General features: G+C 43.7%; 1 protein-coding gene across 3 annotated transcripts in view; it reads right to left on the bottom strand.

The window, feature by feature from the left end:
* Positions 1-21,962, bottom strand: part of LOC138497642 (polyamine-modulated factor 1-binding protein 1-like) — a 2,990,269-nt gene that overhangs the window by 2,539,630 nt on the left and 428,677 nt on the right. For all 3 annotated transcript variants that reach the window (XM_069621239.1, XM_069621237.1, XM_069621238.1), the window contains one exon: positions 10,517-10,732. In XM_069621239.1, coding sequence (XP_069477340.1) covers positions 10,517-10,732 — 216 coding nt within the window. The remainder of the gene's footprint in view (positions 1-10,516; positions 10,733-21,962) is intronic.

The following is a 21,962-nucleotide window of genomic DNA, read 5'->3' as shown; positions in this document are numbered from 1 at the left end:
ATATGCGGGAGGACCTCATGGAGGGGAACTCCCCTCCTGGGGACAAGAGCGCGAATCAGAGGCACGGCCCCTTTAACTCCCGACACACTGGGGTAGTAACATCGCCCAAACTTATGTCAGAAACCATGTGTTATTGTGCTGGGTCAGACAGTCTTCATGTGATAGGTGCAGGGACAAGGAAAATACTGAGAACGCTACAACCAGCTATGGTCAATGGAACTGACGTTATGCCAGGCTGGACTCAACTATATCAAAACAGATGAAGGTGGAATTGGAAAGTGAGATACCGACCAAGGTGAAGGGAGAAGCTGAGGGAAGACTCGAGAAGCTCAAGAGAGACGTGGAGGGTGTGGCTCAAGAGAACAGCTGAGAATGCCTTGCAGGTCGACGAGGTGGTGGCATTAGTTGGCAGTTATCGAAGTAGAAACAAGAAGTGCAAAAGGTGCCCTGCACGAACTCAGAACGCCAACCCTCACAGAAGTGAAACCTGGTGGCCAGTGAGCAAGGGTAAGGCTGAGAAAGAGGAGATTCAGCAGAACGCCCCAGCGATATAGTCTTATGTTATTTATGAGATGCCTGCAAAGTGTCGTACCAGTCGGCCCGGGAACAGGCCCAGCGGAAGGATGGAGATTGGGTTGTGGTGGCGTGAGCTGTAGTGGGTGCACCACATGGTCCAATAACTGCGCGGAGACCTCTAATCCCAGCCTGTCACAAAGATGACTTGAAAAGCATCCAGAGTGAAGTTGGCTGAACAACCGGTTCAGAAGGGATGGTCGAGTCCATTACGGACAGAAAAACAAGCCACAGTACAGGGCCCAGGAAGCAATCACCCAAGGAGAGAAAATCTATTGAGCGTCACAAGGTCCCAGGCAGAACCAGTGTAGTATTCCGATACCAGGTGCAGGCAACAAGAGCTATTAAAAGTCCATGAGGGAGTCGAGGGAAAGCTAAGAGAACCTTGGAAAATAGGCAACAAGCTAAAGTAAAGAAATGCTAACTAAGCATTTCAGCATAAAGAATGGTTACTAACAAGTAATACTCACCTCAGCGGATGTGAATTGAATCCATCTTTAAAACTCCAACCCCAGCTCCCCGAAACACTATTCGATGGGTTATCTCTGCAGAGGGAACAGAAGCTCATCCAGAGTATAGAAGATGACTTTCGAGGACAATCGTTGACAAGACGTAATATCCCACATCACAGGGGAAATAGTGGTCTTAGCACGTACACCCCAGAATTATCTACGGGTGGTCTTCCAAGTAAAAAATAATCCCCTGCTATCAAAAGGGCAGTGCCAACCTTATGATTGGTCGACACCAGATCCTGCCAAGAGTCCAGTCCCTTCAAACCACGGGGTCAACAACCTGTTGAAATAATTACAAATTCCTTGTCTGTCTTCTCTTTCACAAAAAGCACAGAATCCAATCCTCCCAGGTCAGAAAGGAACACGGTAGCACTTTATTCTGATTATATTTATTTTTTGTTACTGATTAGGTATTTTTCCACTATCGGAGGTAATGTCCTAAGGAATCATTTACTTGATGAATATTGGCACCTTTAGTCCTTTATCTCAATATAGACACCCACCCGTTGGGGTAAGTGATGTCCCCCCATTTTTACTACTGAAAAATGTGTTCATTTGTAATGAAATACCGGTTTGATTATTGAAATGAAGTTAGAAATGATATACTAAGATGTGTTCTTTTCTATCTTTACTCTTTAGAAAATAGAAGAATTGTTACATTGCCCCTGAAGAAGAGTTTGTAACTCGAAACGCGTTGGGCTTTTCATTTGTATAATAAAATACTATGTTTTGCTGAAAAATTGAAAAGATTGTTTTTCTTATAACAACCTCGCATATCAAATTGTTGCTTATGTTTGAAACTATACCAAATGGTTTATATGAATTATTGACTACCCATTTGAATGTTTGGTCTGATGTTCAGACAGTAGATAGTGTGCAGGGGATGGGAGTTCCTAACTGACTTGTTAGGAACAACCACTGTTTTGTTCTTATATATCCAACCTAGTTGCCAAGGTTGAGCCTTTGCCCCCGCACCACAAAAATCCCATACAGCATCTCTAAATATCTTTAACATTACCTCTTGGGGTACTTACCATAAAGACCCTTCAATATAGGTGTGCCTTGGTGTTTTTTTGCTCCTCTTATACATTCACACTTACCAGACTGACTTCTGCATTTCACTTCACAAAGGTTCTTCATTCCGAGGTCAGGGTCTCACCACCTGCCCCTCTGACACAGTGCAGTCTCTGCAGGAGACCAGCACAACCCTCTGCTCCCAATCGCATGCTCCCTGGAGACACGGCTCCCTCGCTACGGTGCTGCTCTTATGAATTGCAGCTTCTCAGTGTCTCAGTGTCCTGGTCTCATGGCCTCTGGTCCTGGGCAGCTCTGGCCTCTTGGCTCTCCTCCCAACTGGCACTTCTGCTCGCTCTCCTACTCGCTCATCCATCTGTGTAAGACCACACCTTTTTTTAGCAAAAAGATCAGTCAAATGGAGTCATGTGTGAATAGTTACTTGTGAATGCCTGACGACCCTGCCTGACTATTAGTGGGACAACTTGGGTTTTCTCTAAGGTAGGTTTCCCTTATTTTCCCCATGTTATCCCTATGGGTAATCCTTACTGATCTTAGTTGCCTCTTCTTTGTCTCAGTATTTGTTGGGAATGGGGAGGGGGAGTTGGGGTGAGATTGGAAATATGCAATAAATGCTGAGGGAGAGTAGGTTGGGGGAGGATTGGGGAAATCCCATGTCTCACCCTTGGGTATCCTCCTTCCAATCCCTCATGACCCTCCACCCAGGTGATCCTCCCTCGCTTGTCCACCCCCAGGGTCAGAATCCAAAAGCGATGACCCTTTCCTGGTCACCTGAATGGAAGATCCCAGGGGAGTGGGTTAGAGAACACCAACAGGTTTCTCACAAGATCCAGCTAGAAGAAGGGAGTCATTCTCCGAGCCCCACGAGGGTCCTATAGAACGGTTTTATTTCTTTTGGGTTACAAGAAGCCCTGAACCTTTGTTGTAAACAACCTGAGATTCTTTGGGACCCTCTACAACCAGGAGAAGGGAACATGGGTTACAGCACAAGCAGAACTAAATATGATGTATTGTAGTGACAAGGATAGTGTAGGAGCCTTTTTCACTGGGACGTGCCTTTTGATTTGGACTTGCATTGACTTTCTGATTAGCAACAGAGTTTCTTTAATTTTGGTAGGGAAATCCCATTCGAGTTAAGGACAGATAGGTTTCTTTAATGTTGAATAAAAGTCTCCATTGTATCACAGCACCATTGTAAATCTATCCATTCCTTGTCACCAAAATATGCATAAAAGGCATGGAGGAGACCGCGCTTGGAGTCTAGCAGAAATGCAATATGCATTTCAATGTCACAATATTATAGTGCTTTGCAAGCACAACATGTAGTCAATTCAAATTTAAGGTTAATTCAATGTGAGCAATTGCATGATGCTTATACTGCCTCAGAGATTTATTTAAAAATTCAGCACCTAGCATCAGGTCTACTTACTCTCGCAGTTTGAGTTTGTACAGTTAATCAAAAAGCATGTCATGCAGCCCTCTTAGGAGCAAAGGTGCTCTAGGAAATCTGCTGAATCCAGGAGCCCATGGCCAGAAATCAAATGCCCAAATAATCAAACAACATGATCACCAATAGGTGGCAGCACCAATAATTGTTTGCTTTAGTAGCCTATGCGTCATCAAGGCATGATCTTTGCTTTTGAATGGTTGATCTGAAGGCCATTCAGTTCACAATACCTTTCAAACCCATTTAGCAAATTAAACAGACCATTTTCAGTCAACAATTTAATACCATTTCCTGCAAAGAGAAGGAACAGATCACTCTCTGCATCCGTTTTCTGAGCTTTTATGCCCACCCGCAGGAGACAGTCATGGCATCATTAATGACCATGTATAATAGAGTAGGGTCAATCTGCACCCCTTCCTAACTCCTTTACATATGCAGAAGTTAATATCCGGTCCAAACATTTCCCAACCCATATTATTACAATGTAGAGAGCGAAGAGGCTTTACCATAGCATAGCATATGCTCTCCCATGCATGGTTGCTTCAGAAAAGATCCCACCCAATGAGTCGAGTACTGTTAGGAAATTAACAAAACACAGAAAAAGGTATCTCCTGCAAAATCCAATACATTTTACACAGAACAAAGATCCCATGCCTGTCTACTGACCCTGTTCATTAGTGAAAACAACCCTGAACGCTTGTAATCATGGAATTTGCCTGCTCTGCTGAATATGGCGGTAAATACCTGCACGGGTGCCGCCAGAGTCCTGAATTTACCAGCAACCGGCAATGGGGACTTACTGGGGTATTACAGCCCCGGCGGACCCGGTAAACCAGGTAACAACGGTTACGGCAACTTTGTAATGAGGCCCATTGTCATTCCTTCCTAAAGATATGGATGAATTTAGCACCTATCTAGCTAGGTGGAACCTTACCAGTAGTTTTAATTGCACTAATCTAGTACAGCAAAGGGGCTAGATGTCAATGGTCCATCTAAAGTGGTCAGCTGGAATGGTATCAATGCCAAGTGTTTAACACAGCTTTTAGGCCAGAAATGCAAATGTAATATCCTTCCATGAGATGTGGAGGGAATCGCAAACCTCATTGAACTATTGTCATTATGTGGGCCCAGCAAGCCTCAGACACGAATGTATTGTTATGTTAACTTCCCTCCAAAATTCCTCATTCATGCCATTATCCACAGCAGAGTTTTAGAACATTTAGAATCCTTTAGTTCTTTTCAGGTAATCACATCAACCTAGGAGTTAAGGCAGCCAACTTTGTTTTCATCCTGAAAACTATTATTTTTTTAAGATATTAGGTTATATTAGCACCTGGGGGATTGCACTCCCCTTGCCCCCTCCAACCACTCCCCCTGCATCACCTAACTTCCAGATGCAAGCAAAGCTGCACCCAAAGACCCCTGCTTAGTGGCCTTCAGTCATGACAGCACATACCTGCACAGGCGATGGAAATTGAATAAGGGCTCTGCATGGAACCCAGTGTTTATTTTCCATAGCAGACATTTTTCCACAGGTTGCACGCTCGCCATGACATGTGTATTTGGAATTTTGCCATCCCCATAGCAACCTGGGGTGTAACGTTGGGTGCTAATAGCAATAATACCAAGTTCCAATGGCCATACCTAGTGGTAACATACCTGCAGAGCAAGTTAATGGGCGTGGGCTTTTAGCAAGGGTTCTGGGGCGTCATCAAACCATACGGACCTTTGTGATGGATATTATTGTTTAGAATGCTGTCCAAACCCCCTCCCCGTTGAACTTCAAGGCCACAGGTAAGAGATGCTTCTCAGTGCCGGCACCTAGGTTGTGGAATGCCCTTCCAGCAGCCATATTTTTCAGGCAAGCCTCCGAGTATTTTCTTAAAATCCTTCCATTGTGTCGGCAGTTTTTTTCTCGGTTCATTTTTCCACTAGTGCCAAGAAGCAAGTCGGTTTGCCGTGCATTTGCTATAGAAATTAGAAAATCAAAAAATTTGGCTGGTTTTTGATTTCATACTTATCTCTTCCAACCTTTTTCAACTTTCTAACCATTAGAGACAATTGAAACGTTGCTTGCTGGCAGATGCTATACAACCACATGTACTTGTTGTGAGGGGCTTTGGACTGGTTAACCCGCGCCTGACAAGTTGTACTTAAGACAGTCCCAGATGATTTAGACAGTTCACTAAGGAGGCCGAAATTATAACCTGGGGATCAAATTACTGTCTCAAATTAATCTCAATGCCAAAAAAGGGCCACTAAAAACACTTATTATGTCATGGGCCATCATTATTTGAACTATTGAGTGCCTCTTTATTTTTAAAGGTACCTACTACGAACATTACAAAACGGTTGTGATCACTTTCAACTCTACTTTAATGTCCCCCACCAAATCCCAGTACTCTTCACCAAAAAAGTAACTCTACATCGGCTGACAGTTTACAACTGGTGGGCAGTGTGTATCAACAGAAGGATCCTGGTATATTTAAAATTATGTTAAAAAAAATATATGGAACCCTAAAAATGAAGCACGCCTAGAGAACTTGTTAATTTTTTTAAATATCTTTTTGTAATGCACCAGTGACCCAAACAATATTAAATTCAACGGAGTGAACCCTGCCAAGTGGCTAGCAAGCTATACAGGAAAGGGGGCTTCATTTTGGTGGATTCAGCTCAAATCTTCTACTTGCCACACCTCTGCGAGCAGGGGACTTCAGTGTTTAGCCACGAGTGCAATGAAGGGGCAGGAGGACCTGGCACGTATAAAGTGAGGCATTGGTGCAGTGCTTTTGGAGTTGGAACGTAAATATCTTTGAGATTATCATGCAAGACGCTTACTAAGGTCGATAAGTGCTCAGCCATACAGTCTGTTGTGAAGCAAGCTTAAGGACTTTAACGTGTGCCCTCACGGCAAGCCAATGCAGCCACTTGAGCAGCGGTGGTATATGGCCACGCCAGTTAGTACAACGCCAGGAATAGCACATTGCAGTAATCAAGCTTTGAACTAATTATGGCGCAAGCAATGATGGCACAGTGTCTCTCTGGCAGTGATGGTCTGAGTGTTCCAGGTAACAACATGAGGTAAGTAGTTAATCATGAGAGGAGTTAAGTAAAACACACAATGTTTTGACCTTCTTGACGGGCTTAGTGTAGCCAGAAATGGTAAGGCGAGAGGGAAATTAAGAAATCCTGCGGGTGGAGCCTCTGGAAGAGACCATCAAGAGCACAGCTTCAGTGTGGTTAAGACTAAGCCAAGTGTCTTTCATCAACTTCACTATGCAGCTACAAATGTCATTCAGTTACAAACGGCTTCCCGGTCACCCTGCAGGAAGAATGTCTGGGTGTCATTTGCATACATTTGGAACACCACGCCCTCATTTACAAGGAAATGGTGGAGGGACTTTATATCAAAACCGAAAGCAGAGATGAGATAGACGAGGACCACTAGGGGACACCACACTAAACTACACAAATGACACGTCAAATTCATAAAATCTACTCAGACGCTGGGCACTATTCCTTAATAAAGATTCTATCCATTTGCTACAGCTTTCTGTACCCTCGTCACAACCTTGACTTTCAAGGGTGATGAAAGTGGTAAAAAGATTCAGAATCATCCAGAGTCATGCACTAGTCTCATCTTGGAGCTGTAATAAATTATCCTAAACATCCACCAAAGCCAACTCATTTCAACAAATTCCTTTAGGCCTTTAAAAACATTATCCTCAGAAATGTACAATAGAGAGGATCATGGGATTGGACTAGTGCGTGGGACAACGCCAGTGCTGTGGTCTTGTCAAGAGGGGATGAGAACCCCTCTCAGCTTGAGGTCGTAGGATGACCAGGAAGAAATTCAGAGCCAGTGCTACCCCTGAGGTGGACAGTAGCAGTTGAGGGCCCCATTTCCTGTCCACCCCCTTTTTGCCAATGTGTTTCTATGCAGACCACTTACCGCCAAAGTAAGATACTTGTCTGCATCTCCGTTACTTTCAGAATTCCAGCACCTGAACCAGAAGGCAAGAAAAACCATTGAGCTGAAGAAATATAAAAGATATCCGAGTAGTCGCCAGATCAATGCACTGATCGGTTGCAGAGAGGAGGGGTCGTCGAGAGGAAGGTGAAGCAGATGCAGGTACAATCACGCATCAGAGACCAGCAGAACGAAGAAAGGAGTGGTGGAATGCAGGGGCATTTTGTGGAGCGGGTGATGTATTGGCTAGCGAGTGGAAGTAGGACTGTAGTGTGGGTGTGGCAAGTGCGTAGAAAGATAAGTGTGAGAAGTGGTTTGAAACAGATGGTGCGGAGTGAAAGGATGTTGCCTGAGTATTGGTAGGAGCAAGGAGTCGTGGTTTGGAGAGAGTGGTAGTGTGGAGAAGAGAGTAATAGAGCAGTGGAAGAAGTAGTAACATCAAAGGGTGGAAGCAAGACTTAGGAGGTGAGAAAACATTGAAGGAACAGATGATTGGAGAAAGGAGCAGCTAGAGCAGAGAAGAAGAAAGAGTAGGCAAGGGAAATATGAGAGCATGAAAGACTGAGCCTGATTCCAACAGGGAATTTGTAAGGCACCATTCCATATCCCATTAGAACACAAATTCCTGGATTGTGTAGGGAGAGTTAGGAAGTTCCTGAGGGAGTTTGCTTAGAGAAGGCATTTGGCCTATAGGTCCTCCCTACTAGCAGAAGATAGAACCAGACAGTAGGGGTCAGTCTTCTGTATCTACTTATCTGAGTAAGGGAAGCCTGGGTTAGCGTGGAGGATCTATACCAGACGAGGGGGAGCAGGATGGTCATATGCCCCTCAAAATCTTCAATAAAGACCCGTGAAATGACTGAGTGATTATTGCGCCATCTGTGTGATTATGTTGAAGAGATTGATTTTGTGAAGAAGACAAAGCTGAGTGACCGTATATAAAATAACTATAAATCCCAATCCCATCCCAAATACCAATCAAAGCGTTATGATTTTGCTGATGCAACGTAACCAGGAAATTACATTATTAATTTTTCAACGGGGAAAAGAGAAATATGTCTGGGCAAAGACATTTTTTACTTTTAGGTAAGACAAATTAATCAAGTCATTGATCATCATCCACAAGTTAGATGTTCTCTACTATTAAAACAATGACCGAGTACACTCGCCAGTCAGAAAGACATCCCAGCTTCACACTAAAGAACATGCTCGATAGGAATAAAGAAATACTGATAACCCTGAATAGCTCATGCATAAAGTTGTTTCAGCCCATGTCCAAAGGAAACATATTTGCAGATTGCCAGAGCATTCATCTCCCATGAGTGTATGGTGGCCATCTGTGTAGTCTTTTCATTTAAATAACAGCGAGCAGAAAGGATTTTTCTTCTACATTACCCTGTTCATTTGGCCAAATTATTTTCTTTGCTCATCATGTGATTTATATTTAATATGCAGACCATTGCAGTTACATAATTTGAAGCTCTTTCACGGCTCATTATTTATAATGGAGGTCCATGAGATTTGCATAAGCATTTTATTCCTTTGACTTTGTGTCCAACATTTGGTTACCTGGATTACCATCTCTTTAATAGGGTAGACCGTAGGATGCATGTGTTACATTCTTCTGTGAGATACGCTGGATATTGTAACCATAACCAAGTTGCTCAAGAGGGCCTTCTCTAAATATTCAATACACCTTCACAGATTGAAGGACGGACCACATAAGAAAGATGTACAGTTGACCAAAGCTTAACAAGATTAACTTAACTGACTATTCTTCAAATGCATCAATTACTTTTACATCAACCCAGGTCGCAGTCATGGTCCACTGTTGTCGTACTTAACATTGCCAAGTCTTGCCTTTTCAATGGGCAACAAAAAGCAAACAGAAAAATATCAGCAAGCTCTTTTCACTTCACTCCAACCTAAGTGGGTTCTTCTGAATTTGTTCCAGCATTTGCCATTGATGTCCTGTATTGTTCAATGCAGGCTTTGTCAGGATCAAGAGTTGAGAACTATTTCTCCTCAACATAATTGCTGGTGGTGCGTGCATGTGCTGGGTTTTATAATGCATGAACATAGCTGTGAAGCAACAAAGAGCTGCACAAAAAGGGGATACAGCAAGAGGGCACTAGAATAGTGATAGAATTCGAAGTAATGACTATTAAGGGTACATTTGTAATGCCATTGAGAGAGGCAATGCAGAGGGTAACAGGCAGGGGATACACGTTAGGAAGGGAAAGGCTGAGCCATTCTTGAATGTACAGAAATGCAGGTGTGCATGAGATTTTAAGCGAGAATGCCTGCGTGCAAAACAGGTTGGCTGAGCATGTGCATACTCGTTGGCATCACCCCCACATCAGTTATAAAGCGATCAACATGCCTTTCTGTTCCTTTCATAGAACTCGCATAACTCAAAGGACTGGGACTGAAAATGAGCCATAGGAGGGTGTCTATACTAGATTAAATGTTAACAATCGTCTATTTCAACCCGAATCGCTCTTCAAGCACTGCCGGGGGCGTAACCAACACTTCATGTAGTGGGTAGCCCTCCAGTTCATAAGAAACGGTATGTTTTAAGTGCAACAGATCCGTTTTATTCTTCAGCAGAATATAAATCATAAGTATAAATAAACTGAGCATTTTGCATGCGAGTCAATTTTTTATGAAGTTCATGGATGTTTTCATGTTTCAATCTCCAAATCATCCAAACGATTGCTTGTCTTCCTCGATGCAACATCTTGAAAATTGTGTATGTTTTTAAATATATTTTGCTTTGGAAATAGAGAAAGCAGGAGTTTTTTCTAAGGCTAGACTTAGACCACATGAGAAATAGAGATCGGAATTGAATTGTGGATTGCAGGAACTAAGCAAAGGGAACAAGAGCTAAGGAGAAAGATGAAGAGACAGGCGTGGTACAATGAACAGGATCATACATGTGATGGCATGCCTGAATGAGTCAAATTTAGAACAACCCACCTTGGACTTGGAGTTTGAGATTTCTAAACCTAATTGTTTTGTCAATCCCGATTTCTCCTTGAGTTGAGCTACAGCGTCAAGGTACTTCTTTTCAAGTTCAATGAAATCCGATTTCACAGTCAGGAAAGCATCATGCCAGTGGGTGACGTTGAGAAGACGCGCACTGTGGTCCTCTGACGTTGGCTGGCCATCACACTGCCGCTTCCGCTCTTCCAGCTGCCCATGTTAAAGAGAAAAAAAGAAGAATGAAAATTGCGAATAATCCACGTGATCAATGTCCACCATTGGATCATGTCGCCACACCACATGTTTACATCATCGGCAGAACTCAGCTTTTCACATGTACTGCTTTCATGGTCCCCTTTATTCCTTGCTCTTTCCATAATTCTGCTAGCAGCTATCTAGAATCCTCATGAAAACATCATCATTAATTGTAGCATGACTGAAAATGAAAATAAAACAAAAACCATTGCCTTGTATACCGATAACAAATGCTCCGAGTGAATTTAAATAGTTTAAACCCAGTAACGAATCCTGCCCACTTGATCACACATTTTAATTCCATGGAGCTCTTAAGTCAATCTTGTATACGGATCTAGTCTTGAAGCACTGTGTTGATGAATATATATTTTAGGAACATGCACCAGTGCACAACAATAGCAACTCTGCAGCAATCTCGTGTCTGCAAAGGTCATTTACTACCAGGTTTAGTGCATACGCCTAATTTTATGTCGCGTAATAAATCTTCAACTGTCCCTTTGTGCGACAACTCAAAAGGTTCAATCCGAGGTTGGTCCTATCAATGTTTAATGCATCTCTCTATAAAAAAATATAGTACGTGTCCAAGTGAAAATAAATGTTCTCCTTTTATGAGTATGTTTTACAAGACTATTAAAAAGTCCTCCTTTCTATGTTTAGCATTCAGATACTCCGTTCAACAAAACTAAAACTTAAGCAATCTAATTAAGTCTGCATCAGAATAATCACTTACAGTAATTCCATTTTCTATTGTCCAAGTGCCGGGTAATGGTTGAAATGGCAGAACATTTGTCATATTTCTCAAAATCAACAGCAATCTTACTTGTGTTCTACATTTGAAAACAGTAACGAATCATTACAGTGTTGTTTCCGGTGTCTAACAACGCATGCTATAGCTGCCCCTTATTGTGGCGCAAGCAACGCATGGCAATACTATAGCAAGAACTTTAATTGGTAAAACAATCACATCCTGGAGAACTACCTTTATTTGACTCGCATTGCTTCTTTTTTAAATCTGGGATTTCCTATTAGATCATAGCGGTTCTTATTGTCAAGGACCGGGAGCTTGAAAATGGCCAACATATATTTATGCAAAATAACCCCCAGCAAAAACGCATGTTGCCAAATTGTAGTAATGTGCAAATTAGTCAAAGCAAGCTAACTGCACATGTATCTCAAATGCATTTATGCTAGCATAGTATTATTCTGAAGAACACAGGCCTGGGCCTTCACTTGGGGGCTTTCAGGTGATGTTTAATTTCCGAGCATTTGACCACCGGGACGGAGTCGGTCCAGCTTCTGAGGAAATCAAAAGGGTCATCATTCACCTTTGCAGCAGTAAACCTTCTGACAGTCTCACTTGTGCTGTAGTGAATTTACTCCTAATTCCATTTCTCCGACAGAATCAATCAAGCCTCTCGCTGGGACGACAGCTCAGATTTGCAGCGGAACGTGATACATGACCAAACATTTCAAAAATCACCAAAACTATAGAATGTGACACCCAATACAAAAACTCAACAATGCAATCTTTTGTCATTTTTCAAAAATACAAGCAATGGATTAAGTATGTATGGAATACATGTTTGACTTTTTTTTAATAATATATCTACATACTTTTCAATGTTATAACTATACCATTGGGCGAATGGTTACCTGCATGTTACCCATCCAAAAATACACCTATGTCTCATCTGCACGTACAGGCTAATTAGCATGTTGAGTGAATAGAAATCAAGAATAGGTGTTGTGTATTTGGACAGTTGTGTTGGGTCGTGTATAGGTAAAGATGAAAATCAAGCTGGAAGCTGGGAGAAAGTGGCTGTTTTTAGGGAGAGATCAAATATATGAAGCTGAGTGTGGGTTGGTAACGTGAATGAGATGGGGAGGCAAAAAAGGGTAATATGTCAAAATGCTCAGTGAGAAATAAAACCTTAAATAATGATTACCTAATACTTTCTGAACAGACGTTTTCATTTTCAAACAATATCTTCTTCAGTGGTGTGCTATATGTTTAAATGTAGACTTTTCAACAAAGTCTGACACAAAAGGGGTTCGAAATAGAAGACGATTGTTTAGATTATTTTTGGAAGCATCTTTGTCAATGGAAGAGTTACTGTTGTGAATAAGAGGAGAGGGGCATTTGGAGGGAATATTTGGAAGAGGAAAGGAATAGTTTAAGGGGGCCGGTCTTTCCACATGCTTGCGGTTCAGGTGCCTGTGTTTTATGTTGTTCATTCAGATGTGTAGGTTTGGTTTCATACTAGTTAAAGCATAATGTGCAATACTCATTTTCAGACTAAACATTTTACAATCTTTTACATAATTAAACATTTCGGACAGATTTTCAGAAAGACCAACTATCCAATTTACAATCTTAATTTCATGAAACATTTTAATGTCCAGTCAAGAAAACATGACCGGTTCTGACAATAGGGCTCTGAAATGTAGGTTCAATTTAAGAGCTGAAAGTCGAAGTTGGTTCAGAAACGTTGAAGAAAATGTCCAAGGGACAGTCTTTAGCAGGAGAACACTCTGGCATGGAGACTGAATTTAAGAGCAGACCAAAATTAAAGGGTGTGAAGGAGCAAAGATTTCTCAAGTGGCATCATCGGCAGGCAGTGCCCTTTGCAGCCCATTGATCACCAAATTGTCCCAACAGCATTTGCCCAAAAGCAGCTTAGGGATAAAGAAAAACCTGCCGTAATAGGCACGGCCAGCCAAATTCATGACAAAATGCCCAGCAATCGATGCAGTGGCTGCTCTGGATAGTTATTTTTGAGTGATGACATTCCAGTCCCATTTGTAATCGGGTTGTGAAAAATCATGAGACCCTGGGGCAGATGGGGCTGCTGGCTTTCCGATGTGACCCTTGAAAGTTGTACATGGAGGATCTCACAAAGTCTGCCTTTCCTCCCTAACCGCTCGTGTCAGGCAATGACCCCAAAGCGCGCGCACACACACCCATGACAGGGACTAATTCGCAAGGTGAAACCCTTGTGTGGGAAGGGCAAAGAAAAGACCATCAGGAGAACTGCAATTGCAAGGATTGCACAGCAGTTTAGACCAGCAGAACACAAGCCCAGTTTTGGAAGAGGAGAAATGTTCACCAAAGATGATACAGGAGAGATAGGTAGCCCACAAATCGCTTACTGAGGGAGAGGCAGAAACAAGGCTACCAGCAGTAGAGGCAGTGGAAGTGCAGAGACATGCAGCAACTATGATGCTTTAGCCTGCCCATAAAATGGTGTCATGGGTAATTATGGGTAATTAAGCCCTTCAATCAAATCCCAAAACAAGAAAATAAGGCACATGGGCGGTGGGGGAAGGAGATTCAGAAAACATGCAATTAATGAGGAGGAGAAGGGCGGTGGGGCAGAGAAACTTCGCCCTTAGCCGATTGAAAAATGGCTCAACAAATCTATTATATCATTGTGTCATTGGAAATGGGCAGAGAGCGAGAGACTGGGAAGTAGGGGTGGCGTCCAGAGTGGTGAAGGAGTAAAGGTGCAAGCAAGGAGGCAGAACCTATTGGGAGCTATAGCTCAGTCCCCAACACGAGTCAAATAACACAGTGAGCACATTGCAGAGAGCCTGCTGGGGCTATAGCCCAGATCCTGGCCTGGGGCAGAAATCATCAAGTAGAAGAACATTACTGTGAGCATGCAAGGGGCTTCAGACCAGAACCTGGCAGAAGCCTATGGATTCCAGGAGGCGAGAGGAGGTGTTTCTAGCCAGACGCGGGATTAAACGAGGCCTTGGTGGCGTCAAGGTACAAAGAAAAAAGGATGACCAAGCTTGTAGTGGGCCCAAGCACGAGAGGGAGACCCTTGTCTGCTATGTGAGAATAACTTCAGCTTTACAAGCATATCAGGCAGTGCAAATAGTGTTAATAGTCTAGGGTATCTCCTAAGGAAAGGTGGATATTCCATTCTTTCTGGTAGGCATGTAGGATGGCAAGTGCTGAAAAGACAGGGGATTCAAACTTTGCCACAAAGGAAGGCTTTATACTCTCTGCAAGGATCTTTGGGACTTAGACAATAGTACCTAAATTGAGGCTAGAGAGGTTGGACTTGAACCTTCAGGATTTATGAACTCTGAAAGCAGCCCCTTTGTCGCCAGTTTGGTTACTACTCCATCCTGACACTGTCACTTAGAGCTGGTCCTGTTTTAGTTGTACCCAACCTGATATGGCTTCTTCTTAACCAGCTTTCAAAGGAAATAGTGGCAAACTTGTGCTAGAGTCACTAGTGTTGATTCTCCACCCTCACACTCCACAGAGTTGTCAGAATCTAAAAATGTTCTCTGGCAGCAAATTTGCTTCTTGTGGAGATTCTTCTTTGCTAATCGAAATTATTCCAAACTAAATTCTCTGCAGAATAAGTGCCATAGTTTTCTCTGGCACAATATGCACAAGGTAAGCTTTCCACAACAGACAAAACCAGATCACCATCTTCAGCCAGTTTAAGATGCACAATAAAAGAACTATGATGCAATCTGTTCTTAGGGGTTGGTTTCCAACCTGATAATATTGCTCAGAGTGGCACATGATGTACTGTTGCCAGAATTGACCCACGAGATTCGTGATGCAGGTAAATGGTCCTAGGTATGTTCTAGTCATGATATAATTCCAATTTGATTCATGCAGCCTTGCAGCCGCCTATGACACTCATCAGAAAACCTCTCATAATTGATAACAAACGTTCGAAAGAGCAGACTTAAGAACATCTCAATTGTCTGTTTTATTTTCCCCAGACACTTAGGTGGGAATATTTTAACTGCTGCACAGAATCTTGTGAATTCAGTTGCCCTCTTCGCCCACCTTACCTTCCTCAATGAAAAGAAGATGGTCTCCGCTTCTTGGTAACAAGCTGAAGTTATGCCCACATAAGATTCACCTTTCATCCTTTGTTGAATTAAAAAGCTATAATTTTCAATGGCACAGACACGCACATGATTGGCTGCAGTTTGTACAAGGCTAAAGCATAACTGAGGTCATAGTTGGGGTCACAGAAAAGCCACCAGTCTGGAGATACATGATAAATGGTCTGTGCATTCTACAGTTAATATTCATTCTTTAAAGGTAGTTCTTTCAGTAATGTATATAAAATGTGAAATTGTTACGATATAGCTGGGTGTGGCATATTATCAAAGGGTTTTGTACTGTGCTTCATGCCAGAGCTCACCCACTTCTAAGTATTTTAGTAATAGCTGTTCAGAATATCCATATTTAATGCTACTCAATTTACAGTCCCTTGGGGAAGGATTGACTCAGCATTTACAGCAGTTCCCCAACCAGCTTTATATGAAGAAAGATTAGCAGCAGGGAAAATAGAATTTATTAACAACTCTCAAATTAATAGATTAATGCATCAATTCCAAAGCCGTGAGGGTCTATGTGTTGACAAACTTTTTAAAACCTAGCCCTCAGGCCCCTCAATTCTTATTGGTGTGGTTTCTCCAATACCATGAATGTAGGTTCGTTTTTTAGTGCAGTCGAATGCTGAGATTAACTCATGGCAGACTTAGGGGTCTCATGCGATGATTTGTCATCCAATCGGAAGCCTCAGACCTCAGGTCAAATTTTTGGCTTATTAGTCAGGTATGGTCAGCCAATCAGAGCTCCCAAATTTCCAAAAAGAAGTTCAAAACTCTATAAAAGGACCAAATGAGGCTCACAACACACTTGACTGATGAATTCTAGATTGGTTTATGTCTCGTTTGCTGGTCTCTGAAATATTTTGGCTATCGATTTTTGTCCCTTTAATCCTAGGATGCTAGTTCCCTATATGAAAAAACTCCTCTTTTCCATTTTCCCTTTTGTTTTACCGACGAAAATATAGGAAAGCTATATAAACCTGTTCCTGATCCTATCACCAAAAAACGGCACAATATTCTTTTCCATTTCTCAGTTTTCCCCAACACGCTTGCTGTTGTGGTCTCATTTACCCACTTATGTGATGGTTGTGTTGTGTGGTGTTGTTTGCCCAGAGTTTTCACATGTTATTAAGATGTCCTTGGTTCCTTGGTTAAGATGTCCTTGGCTCAAGGTGTTGAAACAGTTTTGAGTTCATGTTTTTCTTAGCTTCTCCACGCTTGTCAGTTGGATGGCTTTCACATGGAATGCTTGTGAGGGGAGGAATGTGGGAAAAGAGGAGAATAATCTGCATTTCTCCTCACAGGAGGAGGATTCTCCCATGATGTGGGGACTTAGGGGGACCTTTGGTCTGTTCATTTGTGCCGTGCCACAACTGCAGGAAATGCTCCATAGCCGATCATCCGAGAGAACGAGGGAGGCTGCTGAGGCATGGACGATAGGTTTGGAAACAATAGCAATGGAGACAGAGTCGGGCACATCGAAGCAGGTCCGAAGCCAGGGAGGCAGAGTCTCAAATGGAGGCCCCCAAAGAGTCATGGCCAGTAGAGGAGCAGAGGGAATGCAGGTGGAAAAGGAGTACACTGGCATGTTCCTCAAATGGGAGGAGTGGGGCTGCAGCAAGCACCCTGGAGAATTATTAGAAATATTTAATCTAGGAGAGGGACAATGTGAAGGAAGGGGTCGCCGGTGAGCAGGGCGAGCGTGAGGGTGTCAGTCTCCGGGAACAGGACCAGCCAGTGGTGGAGGAAGAAATAGAGTAGGGGGAAGTGGTAGAGGAGACGACTTGCCCTACACCTGATGCTGAAATTGTGGACGGGGCAAGGCAGGTGCAGAGACTCCCAGGGAATCACAATCTCTATCTCCAGACATTCCTAACGTTCCTGAGTATGATAACATTTTGCCCGGCTGTGGTAAAGCAAGGGCAGAAAGGCAAGGACAAAAGCTGTGCACTGGGAATAACGACCATTATTTTTTATTTGATCATTTTATTTTTATTTTCTCATTTATATAGCGCGCAAAGCCCAGAGGCATCTAGGCGCTTTTAGCTTAAGAATATGGTTACAGTAAGTGCTGGAAGCATAAAGTTAAGATATTTACAGACATGGTAAACATTATACCTGGGTAGTGAAGCTTATACATACTAAAAAAAGGTTGCTTCTTGTTGCGTGGAGCTACATCATGGGTACACATATGGGACATGATAGGTTCAATAGATACATACATGAACTCACCTTGTTGCGGGGAGCTACGTCATAGGTACGTATATGGGACATGATCGACTCAATGGATACATACATGGAAAACTCGCCTCTTGTTGCAGGGCGCTACATCATAGGTACATACATGGGACATGATACGCTCAATGGATACATACATGGAAAACTTGCCTCTTGTTGCGGGGAGCTACGTCAGGGATGCATATGTGACATTAACTAGGTAACGGAAGAGTGCATACTCGGGAAGGCTCAACCTAGAAACAGAGGGATCACAACAAGCGTGCATGGTGACAGGGAGATGGTGAGAGAAAAGCAGTATGGCAGCAGGTCTCATTGTAGTAAGAGGTCAGTTGCAGTCAGACAGGCAGTATGACGGTAGAATGGAATCAAGAGTGCATGAGGACAGTAACGCACCGCATAATATTTTACTGAAAAGGTTAGGCCATATAGGGTAAAGGATACGTGTGAGGTCCGTGCAAGGCAAATAGGGGGTGATCGGCTGCAGCAGGCATGTAAGTCATGGCAGTGAGTAAGGTGGGCAACATCACAGATATCAGTAAAAACAATGATCATAAAACCTGAAAGTAGTAAACTTGAAGTCAGTCAACTTTAAGGTTTAGAAATGAAAATTGAGATGATTACTCAGCAGTTCGCAAGTGTGGAAAGGAACGTACGGCAGTCAAGTATGCACCAAGGCGATGTATTTGAATCACGTTTGAGGGGCCATGTCCGGCGATCCTTGCAACGCGCTTGATACAGACCATGGAAGGCAATGGAATGGTAAAGGTTGGTACATTGACCATTATTTGTAGTGAAGAAAGAGCATTGTTTCAGTTTTTTGGATCGCTCCGGTAATGATTTCAGCGGAGATGGAAGTGAATGCCTAGTAGCTGCAGGCTGCAGGATCACGTAGCAGGGCAGGTATGGTGCAGATTGCAAATGGTAACGTGAGGACATAGTGTTAGTAGGGCAGGTTCCAGAAGCTGTATAGGTGTGTTTATGGAAGTGAGCACCTCTTACCTGTGGAAAGATCGGGAGCAGGAGGGCTGCTAGTAGCAGTCTGATCGCAGGTTGGGCAGTGATAGAAGCCGGGAAGCCACGGGCAAGACAGGGAAAGACAGGGCCTTAAACACACAGGCCTTTAGTACCGGGCCCGCCTTCACCTTACGGCTCGGTATTTGATAATAAAAATCAGCCAATCAGGTGGCTCCGTAAGCCGACGTGCCTCCCCTTCAGCAAGGCAATGCGGGATGCTGGATCAGCTGCTAGAAGGTGGCGGCCATGAGAAACCACGTTCAACGGTGGCATAAACAAATGTACTGTGTAAATGAGTCCATGGTTTCTGCACAGATCACTAGTGGCCCGGTTGTCATCACACCCACCAGCGGTGGGGAGGATGCAGATCAAAGTACATCCAAGTGCTAGGGTGCATCACACAGACATCAGATACACATTGCCAAAACATGCCCATCTGCCTGGAGTGACCAAACAGTGCCACCAGCAACTGTGGCCAGTGGCAAGCCCCTGTGGCTAGCACTGCCCCAACAAGTGGCTAGGGGTGGACTGTACTGACCACCCTTAGCTTTGGGGAGAACCTTCAGGAATGTCTGATGAGGCATGCTGGTACATGTTAATTGCATTGCATGGTGCCTGTAAGTCAGGGGAAGCTGGACTACTTTCTGGAGGCCAACATGGAGCAATACCATCCATCCCTCCTGTAGGTCACTGTACCGGGGGAAGGCATGAGGCAGTCATCGCAGACGGTCTGGCCTCACATAGAGACTCCACAGATGCAGCAGCAGTAGTCTGTGGGAGAACCTGAGAGCTTTAGTGGAAAGCAACACTATATAAGAGAGCTTGAGATCTTTAGTGGGTGGATGTGCCCTGTGAGAGAGCCAATTACACTTAGTGGATAACTAAACCTTGTGACAGCCTGAGAACGTCAGTGAGTGGTTGCCCCCCGTAGGAGAGCCTGAAAACATTACTGGGTGCCTGGGCCCTGTGAGAGCCCTGACCATTTGTCAAGTGGTAATTGTATGGTGACAATAGTAAGATTCAAAAACAATACCGACACAATGGGCAATGACATATTTAAGAAAGCAAATGGTTAGGCCCTCTCAGTCATTACTACAGCCACTTGATTCTCAACCACAAGTACCATGCAACAACCCTGCTCTAATTTCTGATGCCGGACTTGTTCTGGTTAACAAATCATTATTCATATCTAAGTAGGTTTGTTGGCTCTGGGTAGATGGTATTCCATAGTGTCCCGTAATTAAGGGGCTGTTCATTTTTATAAATGTCAATTGTTTAACATGCAGCACTGCAAGTCTTCTGCTGATAGAGACAATATCCCTGACTGCACTAAAAACTCACTCGGACAGTGCACTTGTGAACAGCAGCTTAGCAATTCAATAGCAACCCACAAGAGTCGTTGGGCAGTCGGAGTTGTATCAATGCTAAGTTATCATCTTTTACCATGGGTGAAGTATCCAGTAGGCGGCCATCAAGCAGCTGTGTGTTGAAGGTCTGCCGTCTGTCTCGGTTGATGACCAATGTGTGTTCAAGATGCCCAAGTCACTAAGGAGGGTGTCCCAACAGGATCTCCTCCTTATAGGCTGTGCTACACTGCTGACAAAGGTTTCAATAGGTGTTAGTGATGTTCTGCCCGTTGATGCCATAAGTCTTGAGCTTGACCTTTCCAGTGTAGTTGGCAAAATCTGAACTGGTTGATGTTCTTCCTGATGCCTCTGTTCTTTCTCCAATTGATGCTGCGAGCGCTGCCACAAAGCACCCTTGCAAATTTGCAGTTTCTCCTCTGTGATACTTGTTTTAGGTCTTGACACATGTAAATGAAAAGCCTCCACTTTTATTTGGAAACATGGCTCAGTAAAGTAAGTCAGCAAGTATTCAATGTTACCTTTAAATGCAACTACATTCAGCTGTTCCACATTAGCTTCACCTGCCAAGAAACATGCCCTCGCCATGTTGGTCCGATTTTTTCAGTGATAAGGTGTGCTGTACAGCTTTTAGGAGGGGCAGAGTAGCGTTTGAGGCTATCCAGTTAGGAGAGCACCAAGGTCTGGACAAGGGATCTGAAATATGACATGGGGACGAAAGGTTTGGTTTGGCAAAGGTGTGAGATCTGGTACTATGCTGTGTGTGTATCTTCGAGTGATGTGTCTCTTAAGAGAGAGGCAATCAATGGTGAAGCGAAGGAACTTTGCACAGCCAGTTTTTAAAATCGGGTGTGTTCGGCAGCACCTCCGTGGAGTATGCACTCCTGAGGACTTGGGAAGACTCTACTGAGTCTGTGTGCCTCAACATTCTCTAACCCCCAGATGTAAACAGCCTCCAGGGGCATTAGATGAATCTCTACCCAGGATCCCATCTCCCACGCCAAGGACTTATGGATCCTGACCCCCCCCTTCCACCCACCGAGGGTTGATATACGCCATGGCTGTTGAGTTGTCTGCCATGACCAACATCGCCCAGCCTATCACTAGCCAAGAAAACACCCTTCGAGCCCTGCCAATTGCAGATAACGCTTTCGAATTGGACAACCCGTTTAGGTCCTCCTGGTTCCATTGCTCCTGGGCAGAATGATGGCTCCCCAACCAAGGTTTCTGGCATCTGTGGGAAGAATGGTCTTTAAAGGGCCAGTCCAGGGAACCCCTTCCATCGATTTCCTGTGAGTAACCACCATACCAGCACATGCCTTAGCTCCTGTGTTGCAGGAATGAGCGATTCTTAAGTCTGGGAGGCGGGGAGCTAGGGATTGAGGAGACAGGCAACCAGATACCCAATGTGAAGGGATGCCCAGGGATCCAGAAATACACAAGATACGATGTAACCCTGAACCATTACTTCTTGTGCCAATGCCCATCCCTTAACCAGAACATTGGCTAGTGCGGCCTGTAAGCGTACATCCCTTTCGAGAGGAAGAAAAACTTTCCCATGCCTGCTGTAGAATTGTGCCCCTATAAATGTCAAGTTTTGAAAGAAAACCAGGTGAGATTTCTGCAAATCACAAAGAAACCCCGAGTCCTGCAAGGCCTCACACACTTGCTGAAGCACATATTGTGCGCTGCCC

Source organism: Ambystoma mexicanum, chromosome 5q (genome assembly GCF_040938575.1).
Source record: "Ambystoma mexicanum isolate Mex_15411 chromosome 5q, UKY_AmexF1_1, whole genome shotgun sequence".
Classification (NCBI taxonomy): domain Eukaryota; kingdom Metazoa; phylum Chordata; class Amphibia; order Caudata; family Ambystomatidae; genus Ambystoma; species Ambystoma mexicanum.
The sequence above is the reverse complement of the archived record's forward strand: the minus strand, read 5'-3'. Positions and strand labels throughout refer to the sequence as shown.